The sequence below is a fragment of the Lutra lutra genome, chromosome 9, assembly GCF_902655055.1.
Source record: "Lutra lutra chromosome 9, mLutLut1.2, whole genome shotgun sequence".
NCBI lineage: Eukaryota > Metazoa > Chordata > Mammalia > Carnivora > Mustelidae > Lutra > Lutra lutra.
The window spans coordinates 60,423,688-60,443,488 of record NC_062286.1 but is presented as its reverse complement, the minus strand read 5'-3'; the positions used below and the strand labels follow the sequence as shown (position 1 = coordinate 60,443,488).

At 35.1% G+C, this 19,801-nt stretch overlaps 1 protein-coding gene across 10 annotated transcripts in view; it reads left to right on the top strand.

Moving 5' to 3' along the window:
- EHBP1 (EH domain binding protein 1) overlaps positions 1 to 19,801 on the top strand; it is a 356,920-nt gene that overhangs the window by 77,875 nt on the left and 259,244 nt on the right. For all 10 annotated transcript variants that reach the window (XM_047743935.1, XM_047743932.1, XM_047743933.1 and 7 more), the window contains exon 3: positions 13,367 to 13,424. In XM_047743935.1, coding sequence (XP_047599891.1) covers positions 13,367 to 13,424 — 58 coding nt within the window. The remainder of the gene's footprint in view (positions 1 to 13,366; positions 13,425 to 19,801) is intronic.

The following is a 19,801-nucleotide window of genomic DNA, read 5'->3' as shown; positions in this document are numbered from 1 at the left end:
AGCCACCCAGGCGTCCCAAGATACGAATTTTAAAAAGATACTAATTTATTTGTTGATTTTTAAATTTTATTTGGTTTTTATAATTTCAGGTATATAAAGTTGCAAAAGTGGTACAAAGTATTCTCATACTCTTCCAGTTTCTTTATTTGCTTTATCATTCCCTGTGTGTGTAAATATATCTACTTATGCATATATATACATTTTTTCTGACTCATTTGAGAACAAATTATAGATGTGATGACTCTATATTTCTAAATCCTTCAATGTATATTTCTTAAAGACACAGTTTCTTATATAAATATAACACAATCATCAAAATCTGGAAATTAGTGCCGGTTAAATACTATGATCTATAGACATTATTCATACTTCACCAATTTTCCCAATTATGTTCTTTTAACAAAAGAAAAAAATTTCTGATTCAATTTAAGAGCACATGTTGCATTTAGTTGTGATGCTTTTCATAAAGTATTTCTTTTTTCAAACTCTGTGTTTGTCTTTGACATCAGTATCTTCATCCTTATTGGAGCTACTTTTTGAGTCATCTAGACTAATTTTCGAGAGCTTATTATTTCACTTCTGCCTCTCTCTTTGAATGCAGACTCTATGATTCCAATTATAGTAATGTCATTGGAAACATTATCCCAGGCTACAACTAAATGACATTAAATGATGGAACATTAAAACACTTATTGTCCTCATTGACTACGTATGTTTGTATTTGGATTTCTACATGGTAGTATTTTACTACTTTCATTATAATTTTTTTAATAAAAAGCTTGTTAATAGTGACATTCTCTCTGCATCTTGGAAATCATTCTTCTAAGAAGAATTACTAGATTGATTAAATATTCTTTAATCTTTTAAACCTATTTAAACGTATTGTTTGTAGAGCCACCTAAGTATTTAAAATTAATATTGATTGGGTTTATTTTGAGCTGATGTGTCTTCTCTAAACAGTATTTCATTAAAAAAATAATTAAAAGAGTTGTAAGGTGTAAATAGGCAATTTTTTCCTTTAAAAAATAAAAGGCTTTTCACTTTACATTAAGGCACATACAGTAGTTCTCTATCCTGTCAGTCACATGCCAGACTCTAGAGGGTGCTTAAATTTACTCATTACTGTGTGGCAGAGTCTTGGAGAGAAATCTCCACAAAGGACTTGGGTCACAGTACTTTTGGCATGTGGGATAATAAATAATTTTAAATATTCACTAATTGTTAAATGTCCTATATGATTTTTTTAAAGTTCTTTTGTGATTACTATTATAATTTTATTAGATTAAACTTTATAGAGAGAGGGCATCAAGATAGCCAAAAATTAACTTTATAGTGAAGCAGATTAATTTACAACAACCAGAAATGAAATTTCTAATTTGAACAAAAAGTTTGGACAATCCTGAGAGGCAAAGATAAAATCATAGACCAAATTATATGCACTTGTATTCCTTATGAAAGGTCAAATAGCGGTGTTAAAAACAAATCTAACTTTCATGCCTGGATAATGTTTTCATAGGTTGGATGTTATAAACATAATGTGAAGTTTGTGACTAATGTAGCTAATTTCTCCAAACAAGTGAAAATCTATTCTTCTAAATAAGTGTTGTACTTTCAAGTGCAACCTCTCAAAGATGTTAATTCTGTTTGGAAAATCTTTGAGATTCGCTATAGAGACTGCAGTGTATTTGTCAGTAAAGATAGTGGATTAGGAGCATGGACTCTGATGCCAAACTGCCAAACTAACTTAGTTTCTACTTACTGTTTAGAGTCACCTTGGCAAAGCTTTTTAAACTTATTTATGCCTTAGTTTCCTTATTTGTAAAATAAGGATATTAATATCTGTTCAGATTGTGAGGCAGGTTGTACAGGATGTAAATGACACCTTCTGGTGTTGGGCAGTGCAGCACCTTATTACCTATTTGTGGGGTTTTTGTCAGCTTTAAATGAGTTGGTATATGTGGGATACTTAAAACACTGTCTCAAACACATTATATGCTATGCAAGTATATGCTGCTCTTCTTTTTAAAAATGTCCTCATGGTGGTGAATCTTTTGAGGATAGGTTACTATTCTTGGCAGTGGTTAATTTGGAGTCCCTTTTGTGAATAAGGAGGATCTTCAAAGTAGTGATTATATTTTTGTAGCATATAACCATTTAGCATTTGTTGAACCCTTTCTTGCCTTTATTCTTACTAATCCTATTTAAACTCTTAAAAATTTACCCCTTTAAAAGTGTACAGTTCAATGGTTTTTAGTATATTCAGAGAGTTAAGTATATGTCATTACTATCTAGTTCAAAATATTTTCATCACCCAAAAAAGAAATCTGTTCCTCTTAATAGTCACCACTGTCTTTACTCGAGTCCCTTTCCAAGCCTCTGGCAATCATGCATCTACTTTTGTTTCTATGCATTTGGCTATTATGGTCATTTCATATAAATGAAGTTACACTATAAGTGACCTTTGGTGTCTGGCTTATTTCACTTAGTGTAATGCTTTCTAGGTTCATCCATCTTGTAACATGTATCCGTATGTCATTCCTTTGTATGGCTGAATAATATTCCATTGAATGGATAATAATACCACATTTTGTTTATCCATTCATCAATTGGTGGGCATTTCAGCTGTTTTCATTTTTTGGCTGTTTTGGATAATGTTGCCATCAACATTCATGTACAACTTTTTGGGTATATATATAGCTAGGAGTAAAATTACTCGATCTTATGGTAAGTCTATGTTTAACTTTTTGAAGAATTACCAAGCTTTCCCACAGCAGATGTGTACCCTTTTACAATTCCACTAGCATTGTGTGAGGGTTCCATTTTCATCATATCTTTGCCAGTACTTACTATCTTTTTTTTGAATATGAACTTCCCAGTGTGGATATGAATGCTATTTCCTTGCTCAATAACGTACTTTCACTTTTTAAAAAAACTTTTTTTTTTTTTTTTTTTTTTTTTTTTTACTTTGGACTTTACTAGCTTCTTAATGTGGTAATTGAGGATTTAGCTATTGTACCACCTCCTCCCTGAAGCAACTTAACCCTTCCTTTTCACCATCCTTACTGTTTTCCAGTCAGCTTTACAAGAGTTAGATCAGAATTTATTGTTATGACCTAGTATTGTTTGCAGCAGAGCACTGTGGTATTATCACATTTCCTTTCTTTTGATTTTTCTTGTGTTAAAATACACCGGGGTGGGTTTTTCTTTTTGCCCTTTTCCCTCCTGTGTCTGTGATGATTATTCCTAAATTTTTCTGTCAGCCTCTCAAAATTCCTCAGAACATTTTTAGCCATCAGGGAAATTCAAATCAAAACCACATTGAGATACCACCTATGCCAGTTAGAATGGCAAACATTAATGAGCAAGAAACAACAAATGTTGGAGAGGATGTATAGAAAGGGGAACCGTCTTACACTATTGGCAGGAATGCTAGTTGGTGCAGCCACTTTGGAAAACAGTGTAGAGATTCCTCAAAAAGTTAAAAAAAAAGCTACCCTATGACCTGGCAATTGCACTACTGGGTATTTACCCTAAAGATGCAGATGTAGTGAAAAGAAGGGCCATATGTACCCCAGTGTTCATAGCAGCAATGTTCACAATAGCCAAACTGTGGAAAGGGCCAAGATGCCTTCAACAGACGAATGGATAAAGAAGATGTGATCCATATATACAATGGAATATTTACTCAGCCATCAGAAAGTATGAATACCCAACTTTTGCATCAGCATGGATGGGACTGGAGGAGATTATGCTGAGTGAAATAAGTCAAGCAGGGAAAGTCAATTATCATAAAGTTTCACCTACTTGTAGACCATAAAGAATAGCATGGAGGATATTAGGAGAAGGAAGGGAAGAGTGAAGGGGAAGAACCGGAGGGGGAGATGAACAATGAGAGACTGTGGACTCTGAGAAACAAACTGAGGGTTTTAGAAGGGAGGGGAGTAGGGGGATGGATGAGCCTGATGGGTGTATTAAGAAGGGCACGTATTACATGGAGCACTGGGTGTTATACATAAACAATGCATCATGGAACACTACATCAGAAACCAATGATGTACTTTATGGTGACTAACATAACATAATAAAAAGAAAAAACTCCTCAGAACAGTTTAACATTGGTGATTCATTAGTTCCTCTTTCCCCCAGAGTCCCCTGGAGTTCTGCTCCACTTACTTTTTTTTTTTTTTTTTGGTAGGCCTGTGACATTGGTTACAAACTGCAATTTCTTTTAAAACTGTCATCCTGGGGTGCCTGGGTGGCTCAGTGGGTTAAGCCTCTGCCTTAGGCTCAGGTCATGATCTTGGGGTCCTGGGATCGAGCCCCTGCTCAGCAGGGAGCTTGCTTCCCCCTCTCTCTCTGTCTGCCTCTCTGCCTACTAGTGATCTCTCTCTCTTTCTGTCAAATAAATAAATAAAATCTTTAAAAAAAATATTAAAAAAAAATAAAGCTGTCATCCTGGGAGATTAGTCAGATACTTAACCTCTGGACTGATCTGAATTTCTTGACATGAGGTTTGTTCCAAAGGGCCTATAAGAAAAGAAGCAGTAAATTATATGCTAAATTAAAAGAAGTGGTGTGGGTGATTTCTGTAAAACAATAAAATAGGAGGGAAGATCAATATTACACACGTGATACAGTACTGGTTACTTAAAATTCTATTTGTCTCAGAAATAATTTTGTATTAAAAATGATAAACACTTCGTGTTTTTGAATAGTACAGCAAAAAAGAGAAATATATATATATATATATATGTATTTTATTTGATGGCCTGTTAAAAACTGTACTCAATTCAAGTGTGCCAAACCACACCACCTCAGTTCGACTGGTGCTGTCTCTAAATACTGATATATAGGTATTAGAAATTCCTGTCAGCAGAAGTCCATGGGTATCACAAGTTAAATGTTTTTCACCAAAAGAAATCACTCTGTGAAAATGTTTTAAAGATAGTAGGAAGATGCAAAAATATAATTTTAAAAAAGTCTTTATTTAAGTGACAAAGATTTAGATCTCATATTATTAGAATTATCCTTTCATTTTTACAGAAAAGAAATATATCCTATTTATGAGTACTTTGTCTTGTATAATTTTCTTCCTATTGAGTTAATTATTACAGCTTCCTAAATAACTCTTGTGAAGTAAGCATAAAAGAATATAATTAACTGGAGCTACAGCAGTTATAGTACAATAGGAGGCAGATGTACCTACTGAAGGATAAAAATAATTACTTGAGAAATAGTAAAGTTAGAGTACTTCTGTGATAAGACAATTTCTCTCTTTTTGTTTCAATATTCACAGCATCCCACCATGAAATGTTCAGCTATGTCTAAGAGCCCTTTCCCCTAAAAGAATAACCTTGTTATTTAGTGAAGTGGCTATTCATATTAACTACAGGATTAATATTTTGAACTCTCTTTTTCTCATTGTAAACACATCTTGGATTCTGTAGTGGCAGAAATATGTTGTAGTTTTGTGTTCTAAAGACTTTTGGTTCCTTATTTTTAATCTAGGAAAAGCTCAGGGACTTAAGTATTAATTACTAAGTTTTGACTTTTAGCTGTCTTTTATCTTTGGAAGCATCAGTTTCATATAAATGAAAACCAGTAGGACATAAAAAGGTTAAATTGGGTCTCTGTACTTTACAATGTAAACTTACTACAAGATTGCAACTGTTTTTGGGATGCCTGGGTGGCTCAGTTGGTTAAGCTGCAGACTTTGGCTCAGGTCATGATCCCAGGGTCCTGGGATCGAGTCCCTCGTTGGGCTCCTTCCTCAGTAGGGAGCCTGCTTCTCTCTCCACCTTTGCCTGCCACTCTGCTTGCTTGTGCGCTTGCTCGCTCTCTCTCTCTCTGACAAATAAATAAATAAAAAATCTTTGTTAAAAAAAAAAAAGATAGCAACTGTTTTATTGTTGTATGTGTGTGTTTTTAAATTACTGAATTTTCTAGAAGGTTGAGGAGGTACTATAGCAGACACACCCAGAAATCCAAGTGGTTTAACCTAATAAAAGTTTATTTCTTGCTTGCTTCTCAGTCTAGGGAGGTTATTCCAGGTTGGCTGGCTTCCTTGTGGTCAACCAGGAGCCCAGACACCTTTTATATTAAGACTCTGCCTTCCCCTGCATTCTGGAATCCTCTCCATTCACCTGGCGTGGAGAAGGCATACTTGTTTATTATCCATTTTACTCTAGCAGTGACACCAACAACTTATCACATTCCACTGGTAAGAAGTATCATGTGACTCCATTTCAGTGTCATCATGGTGGTGGAGGTGGTGGTCGTGGTGGGAGTGCAAAGGAGAGGGGCTTCTTGGAACGCCTCCCAAAACTAACACTATGCTTTGGACAGGGAGCATGAATCTTTGGTGGTCAGTTTACTATTCTGCTAAAAAATATTACCCTGCTGCTAAGAAATATGAATATGAAAATATTCATTCTGTTACTTAAAGTTAATAATATTAGCTAGCTCTAGATTATGGGAAAACAGGAGGCAAGTGATTTCATGCCAGAAATTCTTTACCCTATTCCTGAATTTTCTCATTTTGTTTTAAACCACCAAATATTTACTAAGTTGTAGTCATTTAATCTTACAGTTATTGAACCATTGTGTTTTAGAACTAGCTGAGATCTTAGTTATTTCATTTCATAAATTAGGATATAGGCTCAGAGCAATGGAGACACATTCTGAAGATCACTCAGGGTCAGAACTAGGAGAAATGTTTTCCTCTCTGCTGGTATTCTCTCCACCATACTGTGTCACCTTGGAAAGGTCTTCTTTTACAAATTCATATCTCCTAGATTAATGCAGATTGCTTCCTCTGATTTCTTTCCTTTCAGTACTGTCCTAAGGTACTTACCCTGGAGAAAGGGGAATTTTAAATGATGTAGAGGAGAAAGAGTGATCTGAAAAGTATTTGTCGTATTGTTACTGTTTGGACCATAGTGGAGTGGCAAGGTGAAGTTTAAGAAATTGTTTAACCCTGTTCATACTTAATTCTAAACTTAAAAGGGTTGTTTTATTTTAGACACCTCCCCCACATTTAAATAGCTCTCTAGCATAAAATAACATATATCTTTATACTTTGCAGAAAATTAAGAAAAGTATATTTTTTAAATGATACATAATTTTACTTTCTAATAGTAGCCACAGTTAGCATTTTGAGATATTTCTTCCTGGTATCTTCTTCCATTGTAGAGTATACAAAAAAAAAAAAAATAATCTGTATTAAATAAACTGAACATGATATCCTATGCTTGTCAGTGTTGTTAAAAAATATATTTAGTGGCTTTATAATTTGTAGTAGACAGATGTAGTGTATTAGTCACTCATCTTTTGTTGGATTTTATATTTAAGGTGTCATAAATTACAGGTTTTTAAATAAGCAGTCTTGGTTGGGCAACCTCTTTTTGTCAGTGTGTCTATTTCCTGAGATCTATATAAGTAGGTCCTTCTCTAAATGTTTTTTTGTGTTCTCTGTGTTCCCCAAGGTTGTGCTAGAAATGGGGTACTTTTATTTACTTGCCTGTCTCTCCACTGGTTTGTAAACTTTTAGAGGATCAAGGTTTATCTTTTTTATCTTTGTATCTCCATTGTTCAGCACAGTGCCAGGGACATAATAGGCATTCAGTAATATATATGATATATATATTTTTGTAATTAAAAAATTTTTAAAAAATGCATCTTTACATTACTAGTGGCAAAGAGGAGGGCACAAAATTTAGCTTCAGCCCAAAGAAAGATACAGCTTACTCTTTCATACTCTGGTTCATTGTAGCTCTCTTATAGTCTTCTTTTCCACTCCTTATTCCCCTCATTCCTACTCTCTAGTTTTAGTATAGGACCATAGTTTGCCACCTTCACATTCAACTTATTCTTGTTCCTTTTTAAGGACTCTGAGGGTAAGTTAGAGGTGTTAAATTTAATTTTTAAAAAAATTTTAATTTGTGTTGTAAAGTTTTCTTCCCCGAATAAACCCACCAAAAGACTTCAGCTTTTTTAATGGAACCCTTTAAATAGATTTCAAAGAAAGTGCATCTGTGTGTACATTTTGTGTGCTTGTATATAGAATGTTTGCATATGTAATTATATATGTTAGTATATTTATATGTCTGTGTTTGTATTATGTGTAAGCCTCCTGGTTACTTAACTTAGGGGATGAGGTAGAAATGTTAAATATGTGATTGTTGAATTCTCCATGAAACCTGAGCTCTATCAAATTGTGTTGACTTTTTTGGTAGAAAGTTGTATAATTATAGCTTCTTCGGTAGTTAGATAACACTCTCACAGTACTCTGTCCCTGGCTTCTTGTGTGCACATATGTAAATATTTAATGGTTCTTTTCTAGTACAGCACAGATGCTTAAAATATTAATTGTGGTCAGCTAATTGTGTGGTAATTGGTACTGTTCTATTGAGAACAGTAAGTCACAGCACGTTTCTTTATTTTAGAACACTGCCACATGTTGCCCATGATAATGCAAAGGTGGACTAATTTCTAGTAAAGATCTTTTAAAAATGAAAAATGCGGGGCGCCTGGGTGGCTCAGTGGGTTAAGCCGCTGCCTTCGGCTCAGGTCATGATCCCAGGTCCTGGGTTCGAGCACCACATCGGGCTTTCTGCTCAGCAGGGAGCCTGCTTCCTCCTCTCTCTCTGCCTGCCTCTCTGCTTACTTGTGATTTCTCTCTGTCAAATAAATAAATAAAATCTTAAAAAAAAATAAAAATGAAAAATGGGACATGACTTAGAAGCACAAAAATGTTTAGCTGTCTCGGAGTATTCTCAGATAAGTCATCTATGTTTTATTTACATTCTTGGAACTTCAGGCATTTAGGTTAGGAGACCACCCTTCCTAATTTTTTATGGTAAAAGGTTTTCCTGTTCTGGAACACTGAGATCAGAATGGTTGAGAGGAGGGAGGTGCCAAGAAGCTGAGTTAGAGGGAGGCAGGAGTCAGGTAGCCTGGAATGATGGCTTAGGACGATGTGTGGTTGGCGTCGGGGGCGAAGGGGGAGATACCCCCACTGCTGGCATAACATATGCCTCACTAGTGTTTGAAGTCAGGAGGTACAGTGATTGCTTATCAATCTCCCTGTAAAATAGCAGTTCTCAACTTTGCATATTAGAATCACCTGTAGGAATTAAAAAAAAATCTGCACATGATGCCAATTAAATCAAGATTCTCCAGGAGTGGAACCTAAGCATCAGTATTTTTTAAAAGCTTCCCAGGAGTTTCCCATGTGCAGCCAAAGTGCAAATCCCTGTAAAATTCAAGTAAGCTGTAGAGAGGATGTATTGTATAGCTACTGGCTGTAGTTGGACCTCATCAATTATAATTAACCAGTTGGGAATTCCTGTTGGAAACTCAAGATTCATTCGGTAGCAAATGTTCATTGAGCCTCAACCTTGTACCAAATTCTTATTAATTGCTAGGAATATAAAGATGAGATATGACTGATAAAGGATTGCAATCTAGCGGAGGAGATAGAAATAATAAAAATGTAATATAGGGCATATTGAATATTTTGGTAGAGGTGTTTTTAAGGTATTACTGGAAATGCAGTAGTAGGAGTAGTTAACTCTGCCCAAGTTAATGGAACATGGAATGGGGTAAAAGTGAAATGAGAAGTAGTCAAGGTTTCACAGAGGAAGTGATGGATTAAGAGTTTATCAGGTGGAAAAAGGAGGAAAGAGGAAGTTTTTGTAAGAAAGGTAGTACCACCCTGTTATAAGGAAGTTGAGAGGCAATGTGGGGGGTTTGCGGGGTAGGAAAGGAATAAATGAAACAAGATGGGATCGGGAGGGAGACAAACCATAAGAAACTCTTAATCTCACAAAACAAACTGAGGGTTGGGCCGGGGGTTGTGTAGGTGGGTAGGGAGTGGGAGGTTAGGTTATGGTTATTGGGGAAGGTATGTGCTATGATGAGTGCTGTGAAGTGTAAACCTGGCGATTCACAGACCTGTTCCCCTGGGGCTAGTAATACGTTATATGTTAATTAAAAAATTTAAAAAAAGAAAGGTAGGGGCGCCTGGGTGGCTCAGTGGGTTAAAGCCTCTGCCTTTGGCTTGGGTCATGATCCCGCATGGGGCTCTCTGCTCAGCGGGGAGCCTGCTTCCTCCTCTCTCTCTGCCTGCCTCTCTGCCTCCTTGTGATTTCTGTCTGTCAAATAAATAAATAAATCTTTAGGAAAAAAAAAAAAAGAAAGGTAGTACCATGCAAAGATGTGAAGAGGTTGAAGGAGTTTATGTTCAGATATTTGTAGCTAGAGAAGTAGATTAGGGTCAGGTGGTGAAGTGCCTTATAAACAACATTCAGGAATATGGATGTTATCTTGCATGCCAGGTTGTCACAGGGTCAAATGTGTACAGGGTCTAAATAGAAGCTGGTCAGGTGTGAAGCAGTTGATAGTGGAGGCTCTAGTAATCCAGTCAGTGTAGACCTTGTTTAAAAGCATTTAAGTAAAAACTTTTTAAAAATTTAAATTCAAAGTAAAATAAAATGGAATACTATTATGGTGAAATGAATCTGTCACATTCAAACTGCAAGGATCAGTTTGTAGTATCTTCAGTATAAGAGATGACTATAGGATAAAAAACAAGGAAAAGCTGTAAGATTTTATAGCATTTCTAAAGAACTACTGTAGAAATATAATTAAGAATTGGGGTTACCTGGAGATGTGGGGATGAGAACATGACGAAAAGGTTAGTGTAGTAATCTAGGTAAAATTTCCAGCAAGCCATAAATACTTTCAAACAGGGTAGTTTACATTTGACTCATTTCCTTTACTGTTAAGGTACCAGCGTTGATCATACCTTCTTCCCAATTCCCTCTTTCATATTACTTTACTGCTCCCCACCTTGTCATTTGTTCTGTTCTGCTTCTGTGTTGAACAACGTTTTGTTTGTTTCTGTACTGGTTCACATTCTTAGGTTAACATTCTGATATTTCATAGAAACTTTCTTCTATTTCATCTGCAATTTAGCTCTTCTGCATCTGGTCATTGCTCCTATCATCTCACTGTGGGAAGACTCAACCAAAGCAAGCTACTGGTTTTAGTTTACATTTGTTTTCTAATTTAATGCCTGACACTCGGAACTAAGCTTAGTCTTAGATGGAGAACCACCTTTTTTCTATTTATATGATCCTGGTTATTACCACCGTGAGGAACATTGTGCATTTGTTTAGATGGCTCTTTAGTCAAAACAGTTTTATTATTAGAACCTTCCTCCTGTTTTTGGTCTAGCTTTTCATTGCATTCTACCACCTAAAATGAACAAGCATTAACATTTTACAGTTTTCATGTTGCTTTTTGCATCCTACTGCTTCTGTTATTTAACTGGAATCTATGCATGGTCTTTGTATGTGTATGTATGGTCTTCACATGTGTAAAAGCGTTTCTTTTTCCTTTTTCCCCCATTCATTCTGCAAATATTTATTGACTATCTGCTTTTTGCCAGGAAGTGTCTAAAAACCATTTCTTAAATGATGGTTTAGCCAGTGTAAAATTCTAAGGGTGATAGCTATTTTCCCTTTGCAACTTGAAGATCATTAGCTTTATTGTCTTTTGGGCTCTGTCGCTGCTAATGAGAAGTTGCTTTCAGTCTAGTGATTCTTTTGTTGGTAACCTGTCTTGTCTTTTACAGTTTTTCTCTTTATTCTTCCTGCTTTGTAGTTTGTACAGTATCTAGATATTAAGTTTATTTTCTAATTATCCTATTCATTAACATATACTTTCTTTTTTAAATTTAAATTCAATTAGCCAACATATAGTACATCATTAGTTTTTAATATGTACTTTCTGTCTAAGGACTCTTGCAATCCGGAGCATTCTTAGCCTTCTCTCTTCAGTATTTTCTTTGCCATTCCCATTGTTCTGAACTTCTAGCATTTCTGTTAGGTGTGTGTACTTCTCAGTTTGTCTTTTATGTTTGTTTTAAAGCATTTTTATCACTTTATTTTTCTGTGCTACGTTCTGGGTCAGTTCCTCAGTACTTTTTCATCGGACAGCTCTCTTTGGACAGGTTAGTGGATGAATCACTGGGTAAGGAGTTTATGGCTGGTACTCTTTTATATAGGGGTTTGTGTGTGTATTTAAATGATCAGGTCATCTGGTGACAGGGATTTTTGGGTAAAATAAGTGAGACATAGAAAGTGGTGAAGGTCATCAAGAAGACTGTGTCATTAATTTCTTAGTTAAAAAGCTTTTATTTAAGATTTTTACAATTTTTTTATATTTTATTTATTTTTATTTTTTTAAAGATTTTATGGACTTTGGGAAGGTATGTGATATGGTGAGTGCTATGAAGTGTGTAAGCCTGACTATCACAAACCTGTACCCCTGGGGCAAGTAATACATTATATGTTAATAATAATAATAATAATAATAAAAGATTTTATTTATTTATTTGACAGAGAGAGAGAGAGAGAGAGAGCATGCACAAGCAGGGGGAGCATCAGGCAGAGGGAGAGGGAGAAGCAGGCTCCTTGCCAAGCAGGGGGCCTGATGTGGGGCTTGGTCCCTCTGATCATGACCCGAGCTGAAGGCAGACGTTCAAAAGACTGAGTCACCCAGGCACCCTTATCTAAGATTTTTAAAAGTAAAAATTTAAGGAAAATAACTGATAATCATAATCTTGATGTTTTCCCTCAACACTAAAGAGAACTTAGTTGTATTAGCTGAAAACAGGTTTTTTGTTTGTTTGTTTTTTACTTTATATTAGCAGAAGGTAAAGATGAGAGGTCTAAGAGTTAAAAGCCCTGTATTTCAGACTTGGTTCTGCCAGAGCTTTTGATTAATTATTTTGATTAGTTATCTTATTAGTTATCAGTTCTTTAAATTTATAAAATAGAAATAAGAGTATATACCTTACAGATTTTTTAGTACTGTATTGTTTTTATGGATTGTTGAGATGATTGATTATAAAAATGTTTTTAAAACTACAAACATTGTTCATAAGATATGAGATGCAAAAGTAGTGTAATCCATAGATTAAATTACTTTGGAAGTGCCATTTTTATGAATGTGTTATTGGTATGGCATTAATTTTTAGTGAAGATGTATGTGTGCTTTTCTTTTTAAAATAGTTACCAATTCTAAGTATTTTATTTTGCTTGGTTTGTGCCAATGAATTAACTTGCCAAAGGATTTTTAGAAAAACATGTGGATAAAATATTAGTAATTTAAATTACCTTATATTTGTATTCAGCATTTACTATATTTGAATAATTTACAGAGATTTATTATAAGAATAACTGCTCTACGTTATCTAAAGTAGATCACATTTTTGTTCTTTTAAAGACACTAGAACCAAACTTTATTAATTTGGAATAAGATTACTTTAATTACGCTTTTTCTTTTTCCCACTTGACAGGCAACCAGATAAACTGGTGGTAGTTTGGACAAGAAGAAGTCGAAGGAAGTCTTCTAAGGTTTGTCTCTTTTCTGAATTTCTTACCCAAATGTTGCATTTAACTTTTAGTGAAATTATGAAGCTTCTCTGGTCCCAATGTAGAATATCTTAAAATATTACTGGGTATTTTGAGTTATTTCCAATTATCAGTCTTCTAAAAAATGACTGATGAGGCATCGTGATTGTGTAACTGCAGTTCTGAAAATTCAGATACCTGAGTTTTGATCTTGGATGTGGTAGTATCATTGTCATTTAACTTCTCTGTACAACGGTAATCATGAATTAATAATTAAATAGGTAACACTTAACAAAATTGTACCTGGGATTGTTTATTCAGATTCCAAGAGGATGAAATTAAGGCAAACGTAAGGAATGATGAGTTACCTGAGTCCATTGCTGGGCTGCAGGAGAGGAGGAGGAGGATTTTTCAAAGGTTTTAAGTTTTTGCAGTTAAAGCTTTGTGGGGAGTAAAACAGAATTTTTAAATGTTCAATAACAATTCTGCAGCTGTGTTAAAAAAATTTATTCTTTAGATAAATATGAATATATTTTTATAAGCACACAATAACTCTAAGCGTGTTTAGTGGATATTGGTTTTTCCATAGGTAGTCTTGTGCGAGGAAAAAATTTAACTTAAAAAGTTTAATTTAATTGGGACACCTGGGTGGCTCAGTTGGTTAAGCAGCTGCCTTCGGCTCAGGTCATGATCCCAGCATCCTGGGATTGAGTCCCACATCGGGCTCCTTGCTCGGCGGGGAGCCTGCTTCTCCCTCTGCCTCTGCCTGCCATTCTGTCTGCCTGTGCTTGCTCTCTCTCCCTCTCTCTCTGATAAATAAATAAAAAATCTTAAAAAAAAAAAAAGTTTAATTTAATTAAATTTCAGAATTTTTAGTATTTCAGGGACATCTTGTCAAATTTTATTTTTATTTAGCTAAAATTACATGTAGATCTTAATTATACAATGTAATGAGTTTTGACCAATATATACTTGTGTGATTAGTACTCCTATTAGGATATAGATTATTTTCATCACTTTTTCCTTTATGTCTTCTTCCAGTTAATTCCCAGCTCTCAGAGGCAACCACTATTCTGATTTTTTCTATCACTATAGACTAGTTTTGCCTGTTTTTGAATTTCATGCAAATGGAATCATACAGTAGTACTATTTTTATGTGGTTTCTTTTGTTCAACATAATGTTTTTGAGATTATTCATACTGTTGTGAATATTGGCATTTTTTTTTTATTGGTGAGTAGTATTCCATCAAATGATTAAACCACAGTTTGATTATTTATGCTCCTGTTGATGATTTGATTCATTTCTGGTAAATATCCTGAATACTCACTACTGTGAATAAGTCTGGTATAAATATTATGGTACCAGTATTTTAGGGAACAAATACTTTCTTTTGGGCAAATACATAGGAAGGGAATTTGTTGGGTATTAGTGTTGGTATATTTTTAACTCAATTGTATTTCCAGCAGGCACATAGGAAAGGTCCAATGCATATATCCTGAATGGTATCTTCTTCAAAGCATACATTTATAGTTTGGGGCATTACATTTTGGACCTGTAAGATTTTCTTATCCATTTACATGGATATGAGAAAGGGCTCTGAAAATAGACTTAGGCTTTTCTCTTTTTCGCCGGATATTTGTCACTTTTGCCCCGTGGGTCTTAGGCTTTTATGGAAAGGAACAATATAAGGTCATCCACTAAGTATGATAGATGAATATGACTATAGCTATGAATGTTAGGCTCTATGTGTTTTTAGCTGTTAAATGAAAGTGATTGCCTCCTTTTAATAATTAGGTACTAATTATTTTCTTAAAAAATATGAAACAGTAAAATACTATAGATTATAGGTTAATTCACATTACATACCCATATTTGAAGTTTTAAATACACCTTTATTTAATTGCGTTTTTGAAAGTCAGATAACTTTTAGGTCCAGATTATTTTTCATATTATATCAAATATTGATTGAATCCAGATGGGAAAATCCAAACATATGAGGCTACAGGTTGATTTTTATTTTGCAATATTTTCTAGAAGGAATTATTTCTTGGACTACTGTCCAATTGTGATACTCTTACTATTTCAGATCCCTTCTGTGTATTTCAGAATCATGTGTTTCCTCTTTAAACATTATAAATGTATTTCTTTTGAAAAATTTAGGAGAACACATAATGTGTTAAGCTCTTTATAGCAAGTGCATAACATGTTAATGCATATGTGAAATGCTCTTTTATAAATTTTATAGAACACCCAAAAGAGGACTTAAAAATCCAGTTCCAGAAATTATGAAAGAAATGATTATGGTATTCTGAAAATTAAGCAGATTTTAAGCTGTTTTAATTAAGCTGTTTTAATCTTAGGAAACTTGAAATCCATGACATTTTGGAATTCTTTAACAAAAACTTGAGTCTCCAGCTATTTTATTTTTTAAATTAGCTATCAGTTATACTAAATCAAAAGACTAGAACCATTTCTTTTCTTCTGAAAGACAGTTCTATTTTCTGATGGTTTTCCTTTAAAATATACATTATTTGCTCCTGAGTCCCATTGAAATCATTGAGGGGGAAAAAAGATCTCTGCAACCATTGGCCATTTACTTTTAACTGTGAGTTTGGAAAGAGTTTGAGTTGTATAGAGATTAGTTTTATTTTTTGTTATCTATATATCTTATTTCTCTTTCCTGATTCTATCTTTTTTTAATATTGATAGGCTGAAACTTACAACTGAGATGCAGATAAATGTCAGATTAGAGAGTAAATAAGGCTTACTACCTTATTTAAAGTTTAGTTCTCAGTTTAGTGCTCACTTTCTTTGGGGACATGACTATCTTTATAGCTGAATATATCATTAGAATTCATTGCTGATTGATTTTTTATTGAGAAAATAATTACCGGTTAATTAACACAACAAGCAGCTTCCATGCCTCCTCTTCTTAAGTCATAGCATTTATAATAAAGATTTTGTCAGGCTGCAGTTGATTTGTATATGCTTCAGTAAATTATTTTTCAATAAAATATAGGAAAGTAGGAAGCAGGGCAATTATGATAGTCCCCTATTATGGCAGAGTAGTATATTGCCTTTAATATGGTTTTCCAACTAGAAATTTAAGCTCATAGGGGCCGCCTGGATGGCTCAGTCAGTTAAGGGGCTGCTTTTGGCTCAGGTCATGATCCCAGGGTCCTGGGATCAAGCCCTGCATCAGGCTCTCTGCTCGGCGGGGAGCCTGCTTCCCCCTCTCTCTCTGCCTGCCGCTTTGCCTACTTGTGCTCTCTTTCTGTCAAATAAATAAATAAAATCTTAAAAAAAAAGAGAGAGAGAGAGAGAGAGAGGCAGGAAGAAATTTAAGCTCACACAGAGATGGGAGAATCCCAAAGAGAAACCAGAGCTTTAAAAGTCCTCACAAGCTTTTTGATGGTATTGCCACCTTTACTTCCTTGTTCTATGGTTGTACTCCAGCCTTTTACGATGTGCTAGGATATCAGGAGGGGGAGGTACAGTTGCAGAGCCTTGCCTTAATGGCAGCAACTCTAAGGTAATTTTATATGTGACATCTTAAGCATAAGGGAGGGTATATGCAGTTTTTTTTTTTTTTTTAAGATTTTATTTATTTATTTGACGGGGTGGGGGAGAGAGAGAGAGACAGAGCGGGAACACAAGCAGGGCTCGGAGTGGTAGAGGGAGAAGCAGGGGCCGCAGAACAGGAGCCTGATGTGGGGCTGGGATCGTGGAGCCTGGATTATGGACCCTGGAATCTTGACCTGAACCCAAGGCAGAAGATTAATGACTAAGCCACCCAGGTGCCCTGTGTATATGCAGTTTTATAAATTGAAAATTATTTAACCACTGACAACTATAAATTTTTAGTGAAATATTTTATATTGTAGAAATCAGAAATAATAAGTGAATGTTTACTCTGTGTTTAGTACCACATTAGGTACAAGTTTTAGGGAAGGTATGACATGAAAAAATTAGAAAAAAGGCATTTCATAGGGTTAAGGCCCTAAAATGAGAAATGTTACCTCTTTTCCTAGGTTTGCTTTGGCACATCAATTGATCTGTCATCTGATTAAAAAGTGAGAAAAATTGTATAAGGGGAACTAGATAATGTGGCCTAATCCTTTGTACCATTATCTGTACTAAGATGCTGGCAAATAAAGAACCTACCTGCCTTCTCTAACTATACAAAGATGCAAGAATCCTTTCTGTTACTCTCAAGGAAAACCAATCATGGTTCTTCTAGTGCTGATGTTTGCCAGTGTGATGTGCTTTTTCTAATAGATCAAGGTCTTAAGAACCTAAATTAATGTCCCCATGGATTTGTACAATTAGATGTTTATTACCCATTTTGGCCATTTTTACTCAATTTAGTGCTCACTCTTTATACCCATATTGGGCTTTTCATTTTTTTTTCTAGCTTCAGATTCTCGAATTCTGTTTGAGGTGAAAGTTTTAGTAGCTCCTTAAAAATGGGAAATCCTTTTTTCTTTTTTTTCCATGTTTGCTGCTGTCTACATTCCTAGTTTCTTCTCCAGTAAAATTTACTTCGTCCTAATTTCTCCCTACTATATAATAATTAGCTAATATTATAAAGCTGGTAGCGCCAGCTACTCAGCTGGACTAATTGATTTTGTTACAGTGTCCTAACTTAGGTTGTAAAGTCTCTAAAAGGAATAGTAAAGCCAGAGCTCTAACTGAGTTGGATATTTCTTGCTGGGGAGAGAGATGCTGGGTAGAATGGTTAAGAAAATGATAGCATGCTAGCAGCTTGGGAACTAGCACCCCTATATCTTTTTTTAATTAAAAAATTTTTTTTTAATTTGTTAAGCAGATTGTATTTTTGTTTGTTGAGCAATCTAATTTCTGAGCTCCAAAACTAAGAATTGAAAGAGGTCATTTAGAAGACCAGTGTTAGGGTACCTGAGGAAATTATCTGATATTACCATCTACTCTTCATCAGTTGTTAGGTAGTCTCTGCATTCCCAGCTTTTCATCTCTGTATCATCCAATAAATGTTAAGACCTTGGGGATAGAAAACTCTTTTCTTGACTACTGTATGAATTCAGGTTTGAGCTGGGTATGATGTTGATTAGGTAAAGAAATCTGAACTTAGAAATCATGGAAGTGGTTCTCCTACTGATTACTAGTATAGGGGCAGGCAAGCTGCTTTAATTGCTTTAGTTTCCTTATCTGGATTAGATCTCCTAAGGATATCTTCAAGTTTAAAGTTCTTTGCTGGTCATTTTTTCATTAAGAATTTTACAAAAATGGGGCACCTGGGTGGCTGAGTCAGTTGATGGTCCACCTGTGGTTTGGCTCAGGTCATGATCTCATGCGTCATGAGATGGAGCCCTAAGATAAGTTCTGAGCTCAGTGGGGAGTTTGAAGAATCTCTCCCTCTGCCCCGTCCCCCACTTGCTCATGTTCTTTCTTTCTCAAGTAAATATTTTTTTTTAAGAATTTTATAAATATTTTATCTTTTCTGCTGTGGCTAATAAAGAAAGTTTGGTTATTATACTCCTCTTATGTTTTTCTTCTATGGGGAGGCTATGAAAATATAATGGTGGTGAGTTTGAAGAGATCAGAGGAATAGCCTGATGTACCATCACAATACATGAGATGACACAGAATTGTCACAAATCTTCACAGACATTTATGACACAGAATTGTCTTAAATCTTGAAGATTATGTAGAATATGTAAAGCAGGGTTTTGATTAAGGATTATCTAAAGTAAGCAAAAATTTACTTTTCAAAATGGAGATTGTTTACTTTGTGGAGTCTTTGTTCTAGGATTGTCAGTAGGCATACTTCCATAAATAGGCAGAGGAATAGAGGAAACTCTGGAGATATTTTTTAATCAACAGCGCTGAGCTCGTTACCTTTGGGTATGGTATGCTAAGTCTGTTGCGGTGAATCTCTGCTTCCCATTTCCTTACCTGAAGTTTTGTGATTGGAGGGCAATGGAGAGAGAATAGAGGGAGAATTATTGACAATTTATGGGTTGGAGTAGGGGGAATGCTGCTAAAACCTGTATCTTATGCTGGTATTTTAACTAACAAGATAATGATATGATTTGAATCGACATAAGTTTCCGTGATCTTGATTCTTTTTCAGTTCCATTTCATGGGTTTAGATCCAACTTCTGCCACTTACTTGCTGTGCGATCATGGGCCAGTCTGTGCCTCAGTTTTCTCATCTGTGAAATTTGTTCCCTGGTACACATCTGCACTCATATAACTTCTTTCCTCTTATCGTGGAAGAATTGTCTGTGCTTCTGGCAAAGGCCAGTGTGTCTCCTTTCCTATCATTAAGGGCATTATTCTAGCAATTCTTTCTCTTTTGCATCATTAAATTTTCCCACTTAACTGGATATTTCCCATT